At 42.0% G+C, this 14143-nt stretch overlaps 1 protein-coding gene across 1 annotated transcript; it reads right to left on the bottom strand.

Annotated features, from left to right (window-relative positions):
• Positions 1 to 2340: 2340 nt before the first annotated feature.
• LSM1 (LSM1 homolog, mRNA degradation associated) lies at positions 2341 to 14134 on the bottom strand. Its single transcript, XM_025886294.2, has 4 exons — positions 14002 to 14134; positions 8261 to 8329; positions 6784 to 6899; positions 2341 to 2837 (listed from the first exon to the last, which is right to left on the bottom strand). The coding sequence occupies exons 1-4, from the start codon at positions 14045 to 14047 to the stop codon at positions 2667 to 2669; spliced, it is 402 nt and encodes a 133-aa protein (XP_025742079.1). The 5' UTR covers positions 14048 to 14134; the 3' UTR covers positions 2341 to 2666.
• Positions 14135 to 14143: the final 9 nt, after the last annotated feature.

Here is a 14143-nt window from a genome sequence, read left to right on the forward strand (position 1 = left end):
GCCACCCAGGCGCCCTATTTTTTTTTAGTAACATTTTCTCTAGCCTACTTTATTGAAAGGATACAGTATATAATACATGTAACATACAAAATATGTGTTAATCAAATGTTTATTTTAAAGATTTTATTTATTTGACGGAGAGAAGAGAGCACAAGCAGGGGGAGCAGCAGAGGCAGAGGGAGAAGCAGGCTCCCCGCTGAGCAAGGAGCCCGATGCAGGGCTCCATCCCAGGATCCCGGGATCATGACCTGAGCCCAAAGCTGATGCTCAACAGACCGAGCCACCCAGGCGTCCCTGTGTTAATCAGTTGTTTATGTTATGGGTAAGGCTTTTCAGTTAACAGTAGGCTCTCAGTAGTTAAGTTTTGGGGGAGCCAGGAGTTACACGGGGATTTATGACTGTGTAGGGGGGCCGTGTTCCTGACCCCTGCATTGTTCAAGGGTCACCTTTAGGAACCAACTGCACTGGTAGAGCACGTGTGCATGTGAGCTTTTATCTCAGGTGACATTCCTGCTCAGCGCACATTAATTCCAAGGGGACAGCTCAGACTACTCTGCTGCTTTTCGCTTAAAGCTGGAGGACTGTTTCAGCATCGGGGCACCGGCCTGCAGCATCTACGGCCAGGATGACTTCTCTGTCCCTCACTGGGAATCCTGGCTCCTAATGTGAAAGGAAGTTGGATGGAGCTGCTCTCGTAGCATGCCTTTTTGAAAGGTGAAATATGCCCCTCCGAGACACACATATGTAGAGCTTCTTTTGGGGGAGAATGGAGGTGTGGAACTGTTCGTTAACTGCCTCTCCTCTAGCATTTCTTGCCCAGTACGATTCCTGGGATTGACTTTTTTTTTTTTAAAGATTTTATTTATTTGACAGAGAGGGACACAGTGTGAGAGGGAACACAAGCAGGGGGAGTGGGAGAGGGAAAAGCAGGCTTCCCGCGGAGCAGGGAGCCCGATGTGGGGGCTCGATCCCAGGACCCAGGGATCATGACCTGCGCCAAAGGCTCAACGACTGAGCCACCCAGGCGCCCCACTGGGACTGACTCTTGCGCTGTGCAGCGCTGCCATGAATCTCATGTATGGCTGCGACTAGAGGTTGCCTGGTGCGTCTGCTATCCGTACGGCCTCTGCCTGAGCCCACCAGCTTCTACTCGTCGGCAAAACGAGACCACTTCCCAGCCATCTTCACCTCTGTGTAACACCTCTGGGATTCATTCGGCCATGGCTTCCCTGAAAAGCCCTGCACAATGGACAAGTATCCAGGGCCTGTTAGGAGTTTATCAGAGCTAGGGAAGGCTGTGACTTGTTTATTTAAAAAGATTTTATCTATTTGAGAGCGAGAGAGCAGGAGTAGGGGGAGGGAGAAGCAGACTCCCTGCTGAGCAGGGAGCCCGACGTGGGATCCTGACCTGAGCCAAAGGCAGACGCTCAACTGAGCCACCCAGGCGCTCCAAAGCTGTGGTTTAAATCAGCTAAGAGCCTGTAATATAAGGTCGAGAGCCATGGAAAGGGAAAAAGAACAGCTAGAAGAGAAAGAGATAGGTTTCTGTATTCAATTTTATCAGAATAAAGATGGACAGGAAAGGAGCTTTGGTAGATCATCCTTATTTGTCTCCCTAGAAAGCAGTCTCATGGGAACCCCTATTGGAAGACACTACTAAAGATAATAGAAAAGTGTGAACTGAGGTGGAGTCTGAGTGGAAATTAATTTCCACTTAAAAAAAAAAATTTCCACTTAAGTGGAAATTAAGTGCCTTTTTCTCATAAACCGTAACTCTTGCTTGTTACTGCATTTGGAATTGTTTGAAGGAGGTTGGAAAAAACAAGATACTATAGTGAAGCAAATTTCTTGAAGGTATCAGATGTTCTGAAACAGTGGGGCCAGGAAAACGAATGTAATTCTGCTGACTCGCAGTTATCTTCTTAAAGTGACACATGCTTTTCAAAGGTGGGTGATGGGTCCTGTCCCTTGTTGTGTGTTAACTTTAGTAAAGTGCAGGATCTCATGGGAATGGAGTTTGAGAAGCTGCTGCTGAAGCACGGACAGCCAGTACAGCCTCTCCAAACCGACGCTTCTCGTACCACCAGTAACTGCAAAACTTGACTGAAAGCTCTTTCCTCAAGCCTGAAAATGTGTTTTTCTTACCAGACAAAAACATGAAAAGCGGAGAGGGGAGGACCTGCAAGGTATTTAGGATGCAAATATTCCTTCATCAGTAACTAGCAACTTGGAATTATCACTGAAGGGAGAAATCCCGGTGTGTGGACAGCTTATATCTTTGAGAGCAGAAACTTAGTTTTGTCTATTCACTGGAGGCAACTCAAAGTTAGGAAATAAAACGAGTCTTGAGATTTTTATTTTATTTACAAGTAAATGAGGAATGTCTCCCCTGTGAACGCTAATTTGGGACAAGACAAGCAATATAAAGTAGTTGCCAGCTCCACAGTGCCGTGTGAAAGGAGTCCTTGCCACTGCTTTTTTCTTAAACAATGATTTTTGTCATTAAAAAGGAAAAAAAAAAGCCACATGATTTCTTCATGTTGCACAAGTGAAAGAATTCAAAATAAACAGGACTTTGCAGAACTCTACAGTCTCTAGTCAAATGTGTGACTTTCGTTCAGTGACAGGCCCTGCTCCCCAAGAGCAATAGCCTCTGAGCAAATGACTTAATACTCATCCAGAGTATCTGCCCGAGGAATGGAGAGACCGCGATCCTTCAGCGCTTGAACTTTCAGCTTCTCGGCTTCCAGCTTGGTCTGCTGTTCTACCCTTTGTTCTTCTAAGATTTCTTCAATAGACACTTGCTGGAGGGGTGTGTCACTCTCCTTTTCCAAGTCCTACAAAAAGCAGGGTTGAAAATCTTCAACTGACCACCAAGAATAGAAAATATTACAGACCTTAAGGCAAATGGATTCCTGGGTCAGGCTTGGGTTATTTTTCATAATTGTGACAGGGCTGAAATACCCTTCTCCTGGGGACAGAGTGCCACTACTACAGAATATATACTTATGTGAATGTGGTAACATGGTATCAGTGTGTCTCACAAAGCTTGAAGTTATCTGAAGTCCTACATTACTCAAGGACTGCTTTTCTTAAAAAAATTATATATATATGTATATATGTATGAATAGCTATCTCCCCAACCTCAACAGATCTAAGAGAGAAGTTCCCGAGGCCAAGATGGCTTTAGATAAGTTTTGTAATTTTCCATTATCAAAGTCAGCTTAATTGCTGGTGGTTGGGGCTCACTAAGAAGGTAGAGAACACTGATTCAAAGAAGCGCCCCCCCACCCCCCAAAGGCAATAAACTGCCCCTCTATTCCATTAACTAGGAGTCTTTAAATTATAACACAAGATTCTTTCCCCCTCTATGGCAACAAATCTTCTAGAGAAAACCTCAGTAGACCAGTTAGGTTACTAAACCAGTTTGGCTCCAATATATTTCTCCACTGTTTTAATTTAAAATATTTTTGTTTAAAAAAAAACAACGTTATTTTTTCTCTTATTTTAAAAATACATGCTCACTGTATGAAATTTAGAAAGCAGACAAGAAAAAAAATTTTCTTAATTATCCATAATTCCATTATGGAGCAATATTTTGGTGAATATCTTTCCAATTTTTCCATGTATATATTGACTTAAAAAACCCCTACAATGCAAATATTAACTGTAATTTTTTCATTTATTCTGGCATAATATGCTTAGTTTTTTTAAGTAGGCTCCACACCTATCGCAGAGCCTAATGTGGGGCTCGAACTCACGACCCTGAGATCAGGACCTGAGCTGAGATCAAGAGTTGGATGCTCAACAGACTAAGCCACCCAGGTGCCCCTGTGCTTAATATTTTTATGTCTGAGCACCTTACAAATATTTAGTAACTAATCTTATGATGCAGAACCTCGTTATAAAAGTATTTTACCATCCAGATTCAACTTATTCTCCTTAAAATGAACATACAGGTACTATTCTGTGTTTCTGTAACATGGAAAGATTATATATACAAGGTATTCTTATTTCTTATCTTCCTCTATGATTTTCAATCATAAAATTCTGGGAAGGCATCAATACACACACAAATCCTCCAGACGTTACAGCCTACCACTGGGTACTAACATCCCATGTGCTGCCAAGGCCTCAGAACCCACAGGCAGTGACATCAGGTGGAAGATTTTCACCAGAGAGGTTAGAATGAAAGCCACACAAATTATATAAGCAAGTCCTGCCTTGGCTCAAATGTTAGCTGCACCGGGCAAAATATATCTTATCAACTATAACCCGCCCTCATAATCCATGGGTAGCAGCTTAAGGGAAGATAATGTTCTTAGTGTGGTGTACTGCCTCTTGGACTTTTCAATATGTTATTCATTGAGCTAGTCATGTGGTTATGATGATGCCAATTCCCAACAATCAGTCTTATTACTTAAGACTGTGTGCATCATTATCCTTGAGGCCGAATCCAGGGACTTCCTAAACAACAGACGTTTACAGCCCTTAATTGGTTTCTGGGTATGAGTTTCTCTAGGGCTGGGACTTGACTTCGCCACACTGCCTACTGACTCATACAGCTGTATAAGCATTCCTGAACCACAAGGCTTTAGTGGTACCACTGTGAAAATTCTGCAGCATCCAGACCATGAACATACTAGAGTCCTTTCTCCACAAAAGGGCTCCCAGGAAACAATGCATCTTCAAGAACAAATGCAAGGTCCCTCCTTCTCCTCACATCCACACACATCCACACAGGGGCCCATGTGTGCCAATGTAACTGGCACGCACAGCATTTCTGTGGTGTCCATGACTATCAAACTGAAGTAGAGTATGTGTAAATATTTTAACTTAAATCTTTTCTCCTGAGAGCAAAGTCATGTTTCCTCTTTAAAAATTATATTGAGAAAAGCATAAACAAAGGAGAAAATAATCACTCATACTCCTACTGTCCAGAGATGGGTGAGCCCCTCTTCATATACTGGCAGAGCACGTTATAGTCACTTTCTCCCGCCACTCCCCACACCGCATGGTACTAGAGTGCTATATTTCAACCTCTATGTATTACAACAAGATGACAACTTCTTCCGCTGAAACATGCAAAAAATGATCTACTGAACCAAAATTATCCATCACAAAAACACTATAAAAATTAGAAAAAAATACTTCCTACATTTCATAGCAGCAACTTAGCAATACTGTTACTGACAGTATTGATTCATCCTCTCTAGTTAACTGTTTCACCTTGAGGTCTCTAGGCCAACCTGACCCTGGCAGATTATCTCCTTACTTTCTCACATGGCTTATTGTTAAAAGCTGCTACAGACGAAACCACTCCGCTCCAAAGACTTCTGTAAACCTGACTTAAGATGTGGTTAGGTATTGAGAAACTATACTGGAAACTTTACAAACAAAATAGAAAAGGATAAAATTAAGCAAACGCCAAAATGTTTGATACTCCTGGCAAACTCAATAATCAGATGCAAAGCCAAAGGTTTTAAATAAGGTATTTTTCTTTTTATGTAAATATTTTATGTAAAACATGAAATCAAGTTTTATCTTCTTTTAAAAATGTCTGAGAATCACCATATTGTACACCTGAAACTAATATAACACTGTATGCTGGGGCGCCTGGCTGATTCAGTTGGAGGAACATGCGACTCTTGATCTTGGGGTTGTGAGTTTGAGCCCCACACTGGGTGCAGAAATTACTTAAAAATAAAATCTTTATCAAACAAACAATAACTACTGTATGTTAACTAACTGGAATTAAAATAAAAACCTAAAAAGCCAAAAAAAAAAAGTCTGAGCACTTCTATTAGCTATATAGGATTCTAATAGTTTTTTTTGTGTATATATATATATATATGCCTAAATATATGCATATGTGTATATGCATGGTTATGTACACACACACACACACACAGACGTATAGTAACACTTTAGAAGACTTAACTTTCCACCTGCCAACTGGCCTTCCTGGCATACAGAGGTATCCTCTTTGGTTGTGAGGATCCAAGTGAGGCTAAGCTCCATTCTCAGGAGTTAACAGAAAGGCTTCTCCTACAGGCCCTTCTTTCCTTCCCCTTCCCCCTTTAAAAAACAGGACATCACGATGTATATGCAATGTGTCTTTCCCCCAAGCATTGCTCATTAGCTTTATGTCATGAAAATCTACTTGTAACCAATTGTTTAAATGACTGCAAAATAGGGCGCCTAGGTGGCTCAGTTGGTTAAGCGACTGCCTTCAGCTCAGGTCACGATCCTGGAGTCCCGGGATCGAGTCCCACATCGGGCTCCCTGCTCGGAGGGGAGTCTGCTTCTCCCTCTGACCCGCCCCCCTCTCATGCTCTCCCTCTCATTCTCTCTCAAATAAATAAAATCTTAAAAAAAAAATAAATGACTGCAAAATATTCCAGTGTATATAAATCATACTTTATTGAATTATTCATCTCTTGTTTGGTATTAAGTTTTTCAATTTTCTGCTATTAGAGATAGCAGAAATAATATATTAATGAACACGTTTGTACAATATGCTACTTTTACATCAGGTAAAATTAATGATACTTTGCTGCTAATGGGATCAAAATGTTTAAAATGCCAAGAGGCACTGAAACAAAGTTAATTATTCTCTGTAGTCTTCCTTTTACACCTGTAGCTTTCCTAAGCTAATGTGGTAGTTTCTGTGAGAAGCTGGGTGCCATGTGGAAAATATATTTTTTCCTTCTTGAAAAGACAAAAAGAAACCTAACTAGTATGATTATCAAGACCCACAGCAGCTTAACGGTTTTCACTTACTATTTCTCCTAGTAGGACAACATTTTCTCCTCTGACCACAAAAATCCCTCGAGGAATATCACCGTATTTTTTGCCCACATGAATACGCTCCACAGTCTGATGTAGCACTAAATTAGCTATAAGTGCACAGGGAAGAAACAAAGATATTTAGTTCAAATTATTGGGTAAAGGTCCATAACTCAAATAATCAGTTATTTTGAGTAGAAAAGATTTCGCTGAACATGATTTCCAAACTTTCTAAAAAAAAATTCTAGGAAAAGCTAAAATTTTAAACAGTCTTCTCCTGTTTTATTAAGACACACCCCTTGAGAGACTTCTAAAAACTGCAAACAGAGAATATTGGGGATTATGTTGTACTAATGCATGAATGATGGTGGGAATCAGTTACAAAAATTAAATTCCTTTCCATCAGTGAAATTGTGAATACTGACATGACTATAAGAAAATATAAAGGGGTAGGGCACTTGGAAGACTCTAAAACCTAAACAACTGCAGAGGTCAAAACTTTTTTTTCTTTTTTTAAACAAAAAACAGTTTTTCTTTGTTGCGTGGGTATGTGTATATGATGATTTACCAAAGGTTTAACTTTGTTTCAGTACTTAGGATTCATTTAACCCAGTGCAGGTATCCATGGATTATGATACACGAAAACCTTTTTTTTCCCCATTTTGTGAGATAACCATACCTGGTAATCTGAGAATAAAGTCAGGATTTGCTACTTTCCCCCCAAGGTAGTTTGATGAATTTGACTTAAGATTCAGAACCCCAGTCTGTTAAGAATAATTTTTTTTTTAAATCGGTACTATTTGTCTTCTTTGAAGAAAAGCAAATATCTATGCTATCTTCTATAATTCCTCTAAGCGTTTCAATTATGTTACTTTTCCTCATGCCCAAATCCACTAGCAGATGTCCAACAAATGTGGATATGAACTGAGAAGTTCCTCGAAACAGAAGCAGATATAGATCTCTTTAGAAAAATGCAAGATGCAAAACAAAGACTGAGACTCTTTGAGTCTGATGTATCCCTAACATGTAAAATCTTGAGCTTAAAGTTGGGACCCCAAAAATGCTTCAGGAAATGCTTTCTACCCAATTTTCATTGGACAGGGAGGGATTACCTTCAGTGCAGGAACTGCTTTGAAGAGTAGTCGCTCCCAAGCCAATGTACAAATGAGCAGCTTTTTCAGTGGACTGAGTTTATTTCTATCATTTGGCTCCCTCTACTGGCGAAAATAAAAAAACAGTCCAAAACATTGTAATCATATGTTCTGATGAAAACCAGTTTTAGATATACAAGCTTGTAAATACTAGCTTTTGAATCACCTAATCATAATTTAGAAAACAATGACGCAATGACTTAAAACAGTATTCCATTATGCCAGACACTTGAAAAAGTTGCAGATAAATTTCAACATGAAATAACACAAACATACAATAGCAGCTCTTCACTGTAGAAAAGTCTGTAACTAGTACATACCAAATTGATCAATGCTTCTTAAAAAACCTATAAGCGTCCTTCCATCTCGAAGCAGGACCAAGTGCTTTTCTGGGGAGAGGAAAAAAGATCTTTAAAAAATGATAACTGTTGGGGCACCTGGATGGCTCAGTCGGTTAAGCAGATGCCTTCGGCTCAGGTCATGATCCCAGGGTCCTGGGATCGAGTTCCGCATCGGGCTCCCTGCTCGGCGGGAAGCCTGCCTCTCCCTCTGCCTGCCACTCCCCCTGCTTGTGCTCACTCTCCCTCCCTCTCTCTCTCAAATAAATAAAATCCGGTAACGGATTAACAATAAAAAAAAAAGTTAATAGTAGTTTAAGCTCTACCACTTCTTCCAATGTATTTAGGGCACAGTTTATTGGGAAATTAGAGGCAGGACCAAGGCATCCTGGGGTTTAGATGACAAGATCTGTAGTGGCAGAGTAGGCAAAGGACTGGATGAGTAGCCTAGAAGCCTGACCCCCAGCTCTAGATGTTGATGTTGGCAGTTAAACTCCCAGTGTCATGTCAGTTTCTATATCCACAAATTGAGAAATTTAGTCTAGATGACCTTTATGATCTTAATACTACAATTATTTTCCTCTCAACTTATAGAAGAGCTTCTATTTCACACTTTGGAATCAGGGAAGGTTTTATTATTTTATTTATTTTTTATTTTTTATTTTATTTTATTTTATTTTAAAGATTTTATTTATTTATTTGACAGAGAGAGACATAGCGAGAGCAGGAACACAAGCAGGGGGGAGTGGGAGAGGGAGAAGCAGGCTTCCCGCGGAGCAGGGAGCCCGATGTGGGGCTCGATCCCAGGATCCCGGGATCATGACCTGAGCCGAAGGCAGGCGCTTAATGACTGAGCCACCCAGGTGCCCTTATTATTTTATTTTTTAAAAAGGTTCTATTTATTTATTCATGACAGAGAGGGAGGCAGAGGGAGAAGCAGGCTTCCCGCGGAGCAGGGAGCCCAGTGTGGGGCTGGATCCCAGGACCCTGGGATCATGACCTGAGCTGAAGGCAGACGCTTAACCGACTGAGCCACCCAGGCGCCTGGGATCAGGGAAGGTTTTAAGTAAAAAAAAATGCCTCAAAAGGTAAATGAGGATGCTGAGAGTCAGCTAGAGCAAAAATTCATTTAATATTTATTGAGAGCTATGTGCTGCTCTGGGGCTTAGATATACAGTAGAGAAGAAGACTCAGAAAGTCACCAACTTTATCAACTTATATTCCTGGTGGAGGAAGGTGAGCAAGTAAAAAACAAACAAACAAACAAAAATCCCGACCTACTGTGAGTAGTACAATGGGATAACAAACAAGATAGCAGGATAATATGATGAAGAGAGAGGGAGTAGCTACAGAAGAGAGGGTGGCTGGGGGAAAAGGTGATTTTGAGCTGATACTGAAGAATGATAATAAAGCCAGTTGCTAGAATAACTAGCAAAATTCATTAATTTCTTTAATGCTATGCATAAAGTACTTTCTAGAAACATAACAGAGAAATAAGACAGTGATTCTTCCCTGAAGGAATCTGTAGCCTTCCTTGTGCCATAATTAAGTACCACTAGAAAGTAAATCTTAATTATATGTGAGAGAAACTATCTAGCTGGAGGAGGTATCTGAGTTGAGCCCTGAAAGATAGATAATTTTTGGCCTCTGGGATGAATGACAGGGAAAGGGAAAGGGGAATCTGTAATTTAGGAAGCAGGGGAAAAAAAAGGCTGGTATGTAGACATATGTTTGGCTAAAAATTGGGGGTGTAAAGGGAAGTCACAGGATATAAAGTCCCCAAAGTACCGGAAACAGGTTCAGATTGGATTATACTTCACAAGAAAACTTTGAAGACTGAACTGGCAGAAAAGGGAGAGCAGAATGTAAGACACGAAGAAACCTACACCACGGCCAATGAGAAGGGAGAGTTGAAGGAACTAAGCCTGTATAGTTCTGTTGTTTTTAAAAAAATGTATTTATTTATTTATCTTAGAGAGAGAGAGAAAGAACGTGTAGGCATGCTTATAGGGGGAGAAGGAGAGGGAGAGACAATCCTCAAGCAGACTCCACACTGAATGCCGAGCATGGGGCTCGATCCCAGGACCCTGAGATCATGACCTGAGCTGAAACCAAGAGTTGGACTTTTTTTTTTAATATTTATTTATTTGACAGAGAGAGAGAGACAGTGAGAGAGGGAACACAAGCAAGGAGAGTGTGAGAGGGAGAAACAGGCTTCCCGCGGAGCAGGGAGCCCGATGTGGGGCTCGATCCCAGGACCCTGGGATCATGACCTGAGCCGAAGGCAGACGCTTAATGACTGAGCCACCCAGGCACCCCAAGAGTTGGACTCTTAACCGACTGAGTCACAGATGCCCCAGACCGTGTAGTTTTTTTTTTTTTTAAGATTTCATTTATTTGTCAGAGAGAAAGAGAGAAAGAGAGAGAGAGCACGCATAAGCAGAGGGAGTGGCAGGCAGAGGGAGAAGCAGGCTCCCTGTTGAGCAGGGAGCCCGATGTGGGACTCCATCCCAGGACCCTGGGATCATGACCTGAGCTGAAGGCAGCTGCTTAACTGACTGAGCCACCCAGGCGCCCCAAGACTGTGTAGTTCTTTTTTTTGTTAAAGATTTATTTATTTTGAGAGAGTGAGAAAGAGAGAGAGAGAGAGAGCACATGAGAGGGGGGAGGGCCAGAGGGAGAAGCAGGTTCCTCGCTGAGAAGGGAGCCTGATGCGGGACTCGATCCTGGGACTCCAGGATCATGACCTGAGCCGAAGGCAGTCGCCCAACCAACTGAGCCACCCAGGCGCCCAAGACTGTGTAGTTCTAAGTGATGGGAATTTGCAAAGGTGGGGTGAGATTGTGTGTGTGTGTGTGTGGGGGGGGTTGCTGAAGAAATGAGTTAAGGACATGCAGGAATTTTTTTAAAGATTTATTTATTTATTGGAGAGAGAGAGAGTGAGAGCTTGCTCCAGTGTGCAAACGCTGGAGGGGGAGCAGAGGGAGAGGGAAAGAGAAACTCTAAGAAAACTCTGCATGGAGCCCGATGTGGGGCTCCATCTCATGACCCTGAGATCACAATCTGAGCTGAAACCAAGAGTCAGATGCTTAACCGACTGTACCCCTAGGCACCCCAAGATGTAGGAATTTTGAGTCATCATGTTACGGTGGATCATTTACCAAAAGTTGGCAATAAAAGAAGCTTAAGATGGAAGATTATTAGCTATTTGTGATTCTGAAGGGTTAATTAGGACACTGTCAACTGGCAGTTGGGAATCTAAGACTGGAATGTCAAAGAGGTCAGAATTAGAGCAATTTTGGGTAAGTCCACAAAGAGGTGATATAATTATTAAAGTCCAGGAGCTCTCTTAGAGATTTTATTTATTTTCTAAAAAAAAGATTTTATATATTTATTTGACAGAGGAAGAGATAGCGAGAGCAGGAACACAAGCAGGGGGAGTGGGAGAGGGAGAACCAGGCTTCCCACCGAGCAGGGAGCCCGATGCAGGGTTCGATCCCAGGTCCCTGGGATCATGACCTGAGCTGAAGGCAGCCGCTTAATGACTGAGCCACCTAGGCACCCCTCTCCTAGAGATTTAAAGAAAGAAGCATGGAGCACCTGTGTGGCTCTGTTGGTTGAGCGGCTGGCTCTTGATTTCAGCTCACGTCATGATCTTGGGGTCCTGGGATTGAGCTTCATGCTCAGACTGGCGTCTACTTGGGATTCTTTCTCTCCCTCTGCCCCCCACCCCCACCCCGCCCCATGCGTGCTCTCTCAAATAAATAAATCTTTAAAAAAAAAAAAAAAGAGGAAGACCAGAGATAGAACCTAAAGGGCCCCTATTTTAGGGAACAATAAGAGTTGGAGAGATGAGAAAATCAGCAAGTACCAGTGCTGGAGAAATCAAGAAAACAGAATTAAGAATATTAAGAACCCAGTGGTAATAGTATCACAATACTGCAGAGGGGAGGGAAGAACCCACAAGAATGCATCAAACTGCTGCGTTTTAAGAATGCAGCTTCAGCAGTGTGATGACAACAAAAATCAGACTGCAGAGGTTACAGAGGTGGTCTGCTGCAGACGGTCAGGAAGTAGAGTCAAAATGGAGAGGATTCAAAAGGTTTGGGGGTAAAGGTACAAAAAGGGGATGGGATTTTGATGAGGAGACATAACTGAAAAAAGTATGAGACGGATGGCCAAGAATATACATGAAGGGAAGGATCCAGTGGGAGAGAGAAGATAGGAGAGTAAAAGGGTGTTAACAGAAGAAATAGTGGGAAGAAAGAGTAATAAAAGACACAGACTGAAAGGGAGGAATACTTCCTACTCAGATGAGAGGATGGGTGAATATGTAGAAGACTTGAGAGAGGAGGAAATACTGTGTGTGGTTGGGGGGACAGGGAAGGATGCAAATGAAAGAAGTGAAGAAATGCTTTCAAACTTTTCAGTAAAGGAGGAGGCTTGGAGTCTACAAAGCAGGGGTTAGAGGGTTTGAGAACAAAAATTATTTTTAGTAGAATGGCAGAATGCATTAGGGGCCTCACATAAATCAGATATATAAAACGAAAGGAGGGGCCAAAACAGCATCCACAAGTGACTAAAGTTGAAGATTTCATTACATATTACAGATGGGCTTGTGTAATTGTTATTCATATACAAATATGGTCCAATTCACACTACATTTTCTTTCAATAGCAAAATCACTCATTTGGATTTAAAGAATGATTTCAGACAATAAGAAAAAGAGAATATGATCAAAGACTCACTTTTTATTATTTTTTAAAGGATTTCATTTTTAAGTAATCTCTACACCCAACGTGGTGCTGAACTCATAACCAAGAGATCAAGAGTCGCATGCTCTACTGGGTAAGCCAGCCAGACGCCCCATGGACTCACTTTTTAAATTTGCATACATAGTAACTGTGATTGTTGTAACTCGTTTGGAACTGTGTAAACCATTCTGCAGCAATTACAAGTTAATGAGACAGACCACAGGATTAAAACGATTAGGAAATGTTGCTTGAGGAATAATTCACAGATGAGAGTTTAGAAAAAGGAAAGACAGGAGTCTTTCTTTCGTACAGGACTGAACTCATCCTCAGGACGATGACCAGGAAAAAGGCAGGTCTTCTTTGAACAAGTAAAAGAAAACTGTCGAACAGAAAAATAAGTTTGAAGTGATTCAGCCTTTTCAGAAAAGTCAATACCTTTGTCTGGCAGTGATTTCTATTATCATAACCTGAAAGTGCTAAAGACTGCACTGTAAATGGCTACACAGCATAAAACCTATGTTTATTGCCAATTAAGTCCAACCGCTGTTATCTTATAATTTTCGTTTCTTAATCCTTTCTCTAAGTACTCTCATTCATCCACTAGTAACAACCTGGTACTTCGATATATTGCAGGTGGGAGAGAGTGGACGTGGGGAGGGGCAACTCTCATGTTTGACTCTTAGCAGCCGCGTCCCTCCAAAGAAGGAATGGATTCTACAGCTTGTGGCTTATCGACCCGGGGACTGGTGGAGGCTGCGAGACGCAGGATAGAGGTGGTCGGCTAGGAGGTGGGCAAACGGAGTGTCTTGGGGCTCTTCCCTCACATGTGGAACATGTCAACGCCGAACACCCTGAAATGTGCTAAAAACACACTCCCCCCGGCCCCAGACTCATATCCCTCTGAAGAGATACCCGCCCAGGAGGAAGGATCTCACCCCAGACTTCATCCAGAGGAGACGAACTACTCACTGTCGATGTCCTCTATGAGGCTGGCGGTGCCGGGCATATAATTCATTTTGAGCTGAGATAAGGCTGCAGTGTACAGCGGCGGTGGGCCAGTGCGTCCAACACCTCCTTTCTCCGACCACAGTCGCCGCCTGGGCGGGACCGG

This window comes from Callorhinus ursinus, unplaced genomic scaffold (assembly GCF_003265705.2).
Source record: "Callorhinus ursinus isolate GAN/ISIS: 27379988/994484 unplaced genomic scaffold, GSC_fseal_2.0 scaffold17, whole genome shotgun sequence".
Taxonomy (NCBI): domain Eukaryota; kingdom Metazoa; phylum Chordata; class Mammalia; order Carnivora; family Otariidae; genus Callorhinus; species Callorhinus ursinus.

Coding starts and splice junctions, on each gene's coding strand:
- LSM1 (XM_025886294.2), bottom strand. CDS start 14,047: ATGAATTATATGCCCGGCACCGCCAGCCTCATAGAGGACATCGACA. Junction 8,330..14,001: donor CCTCATAGAGGACATCGACA/GTGAGTAGTTCG, acceptor TCCTCTCCCCAG/AAAAGCACTTGGTCCTGCTT. Junction 6,900..8,260: donor AAGAAGCATTGATCAATTTG/GTATGTACTAGT, acceptor GTGCACTTATAG/CTAATTTAGTGCTACATCAG.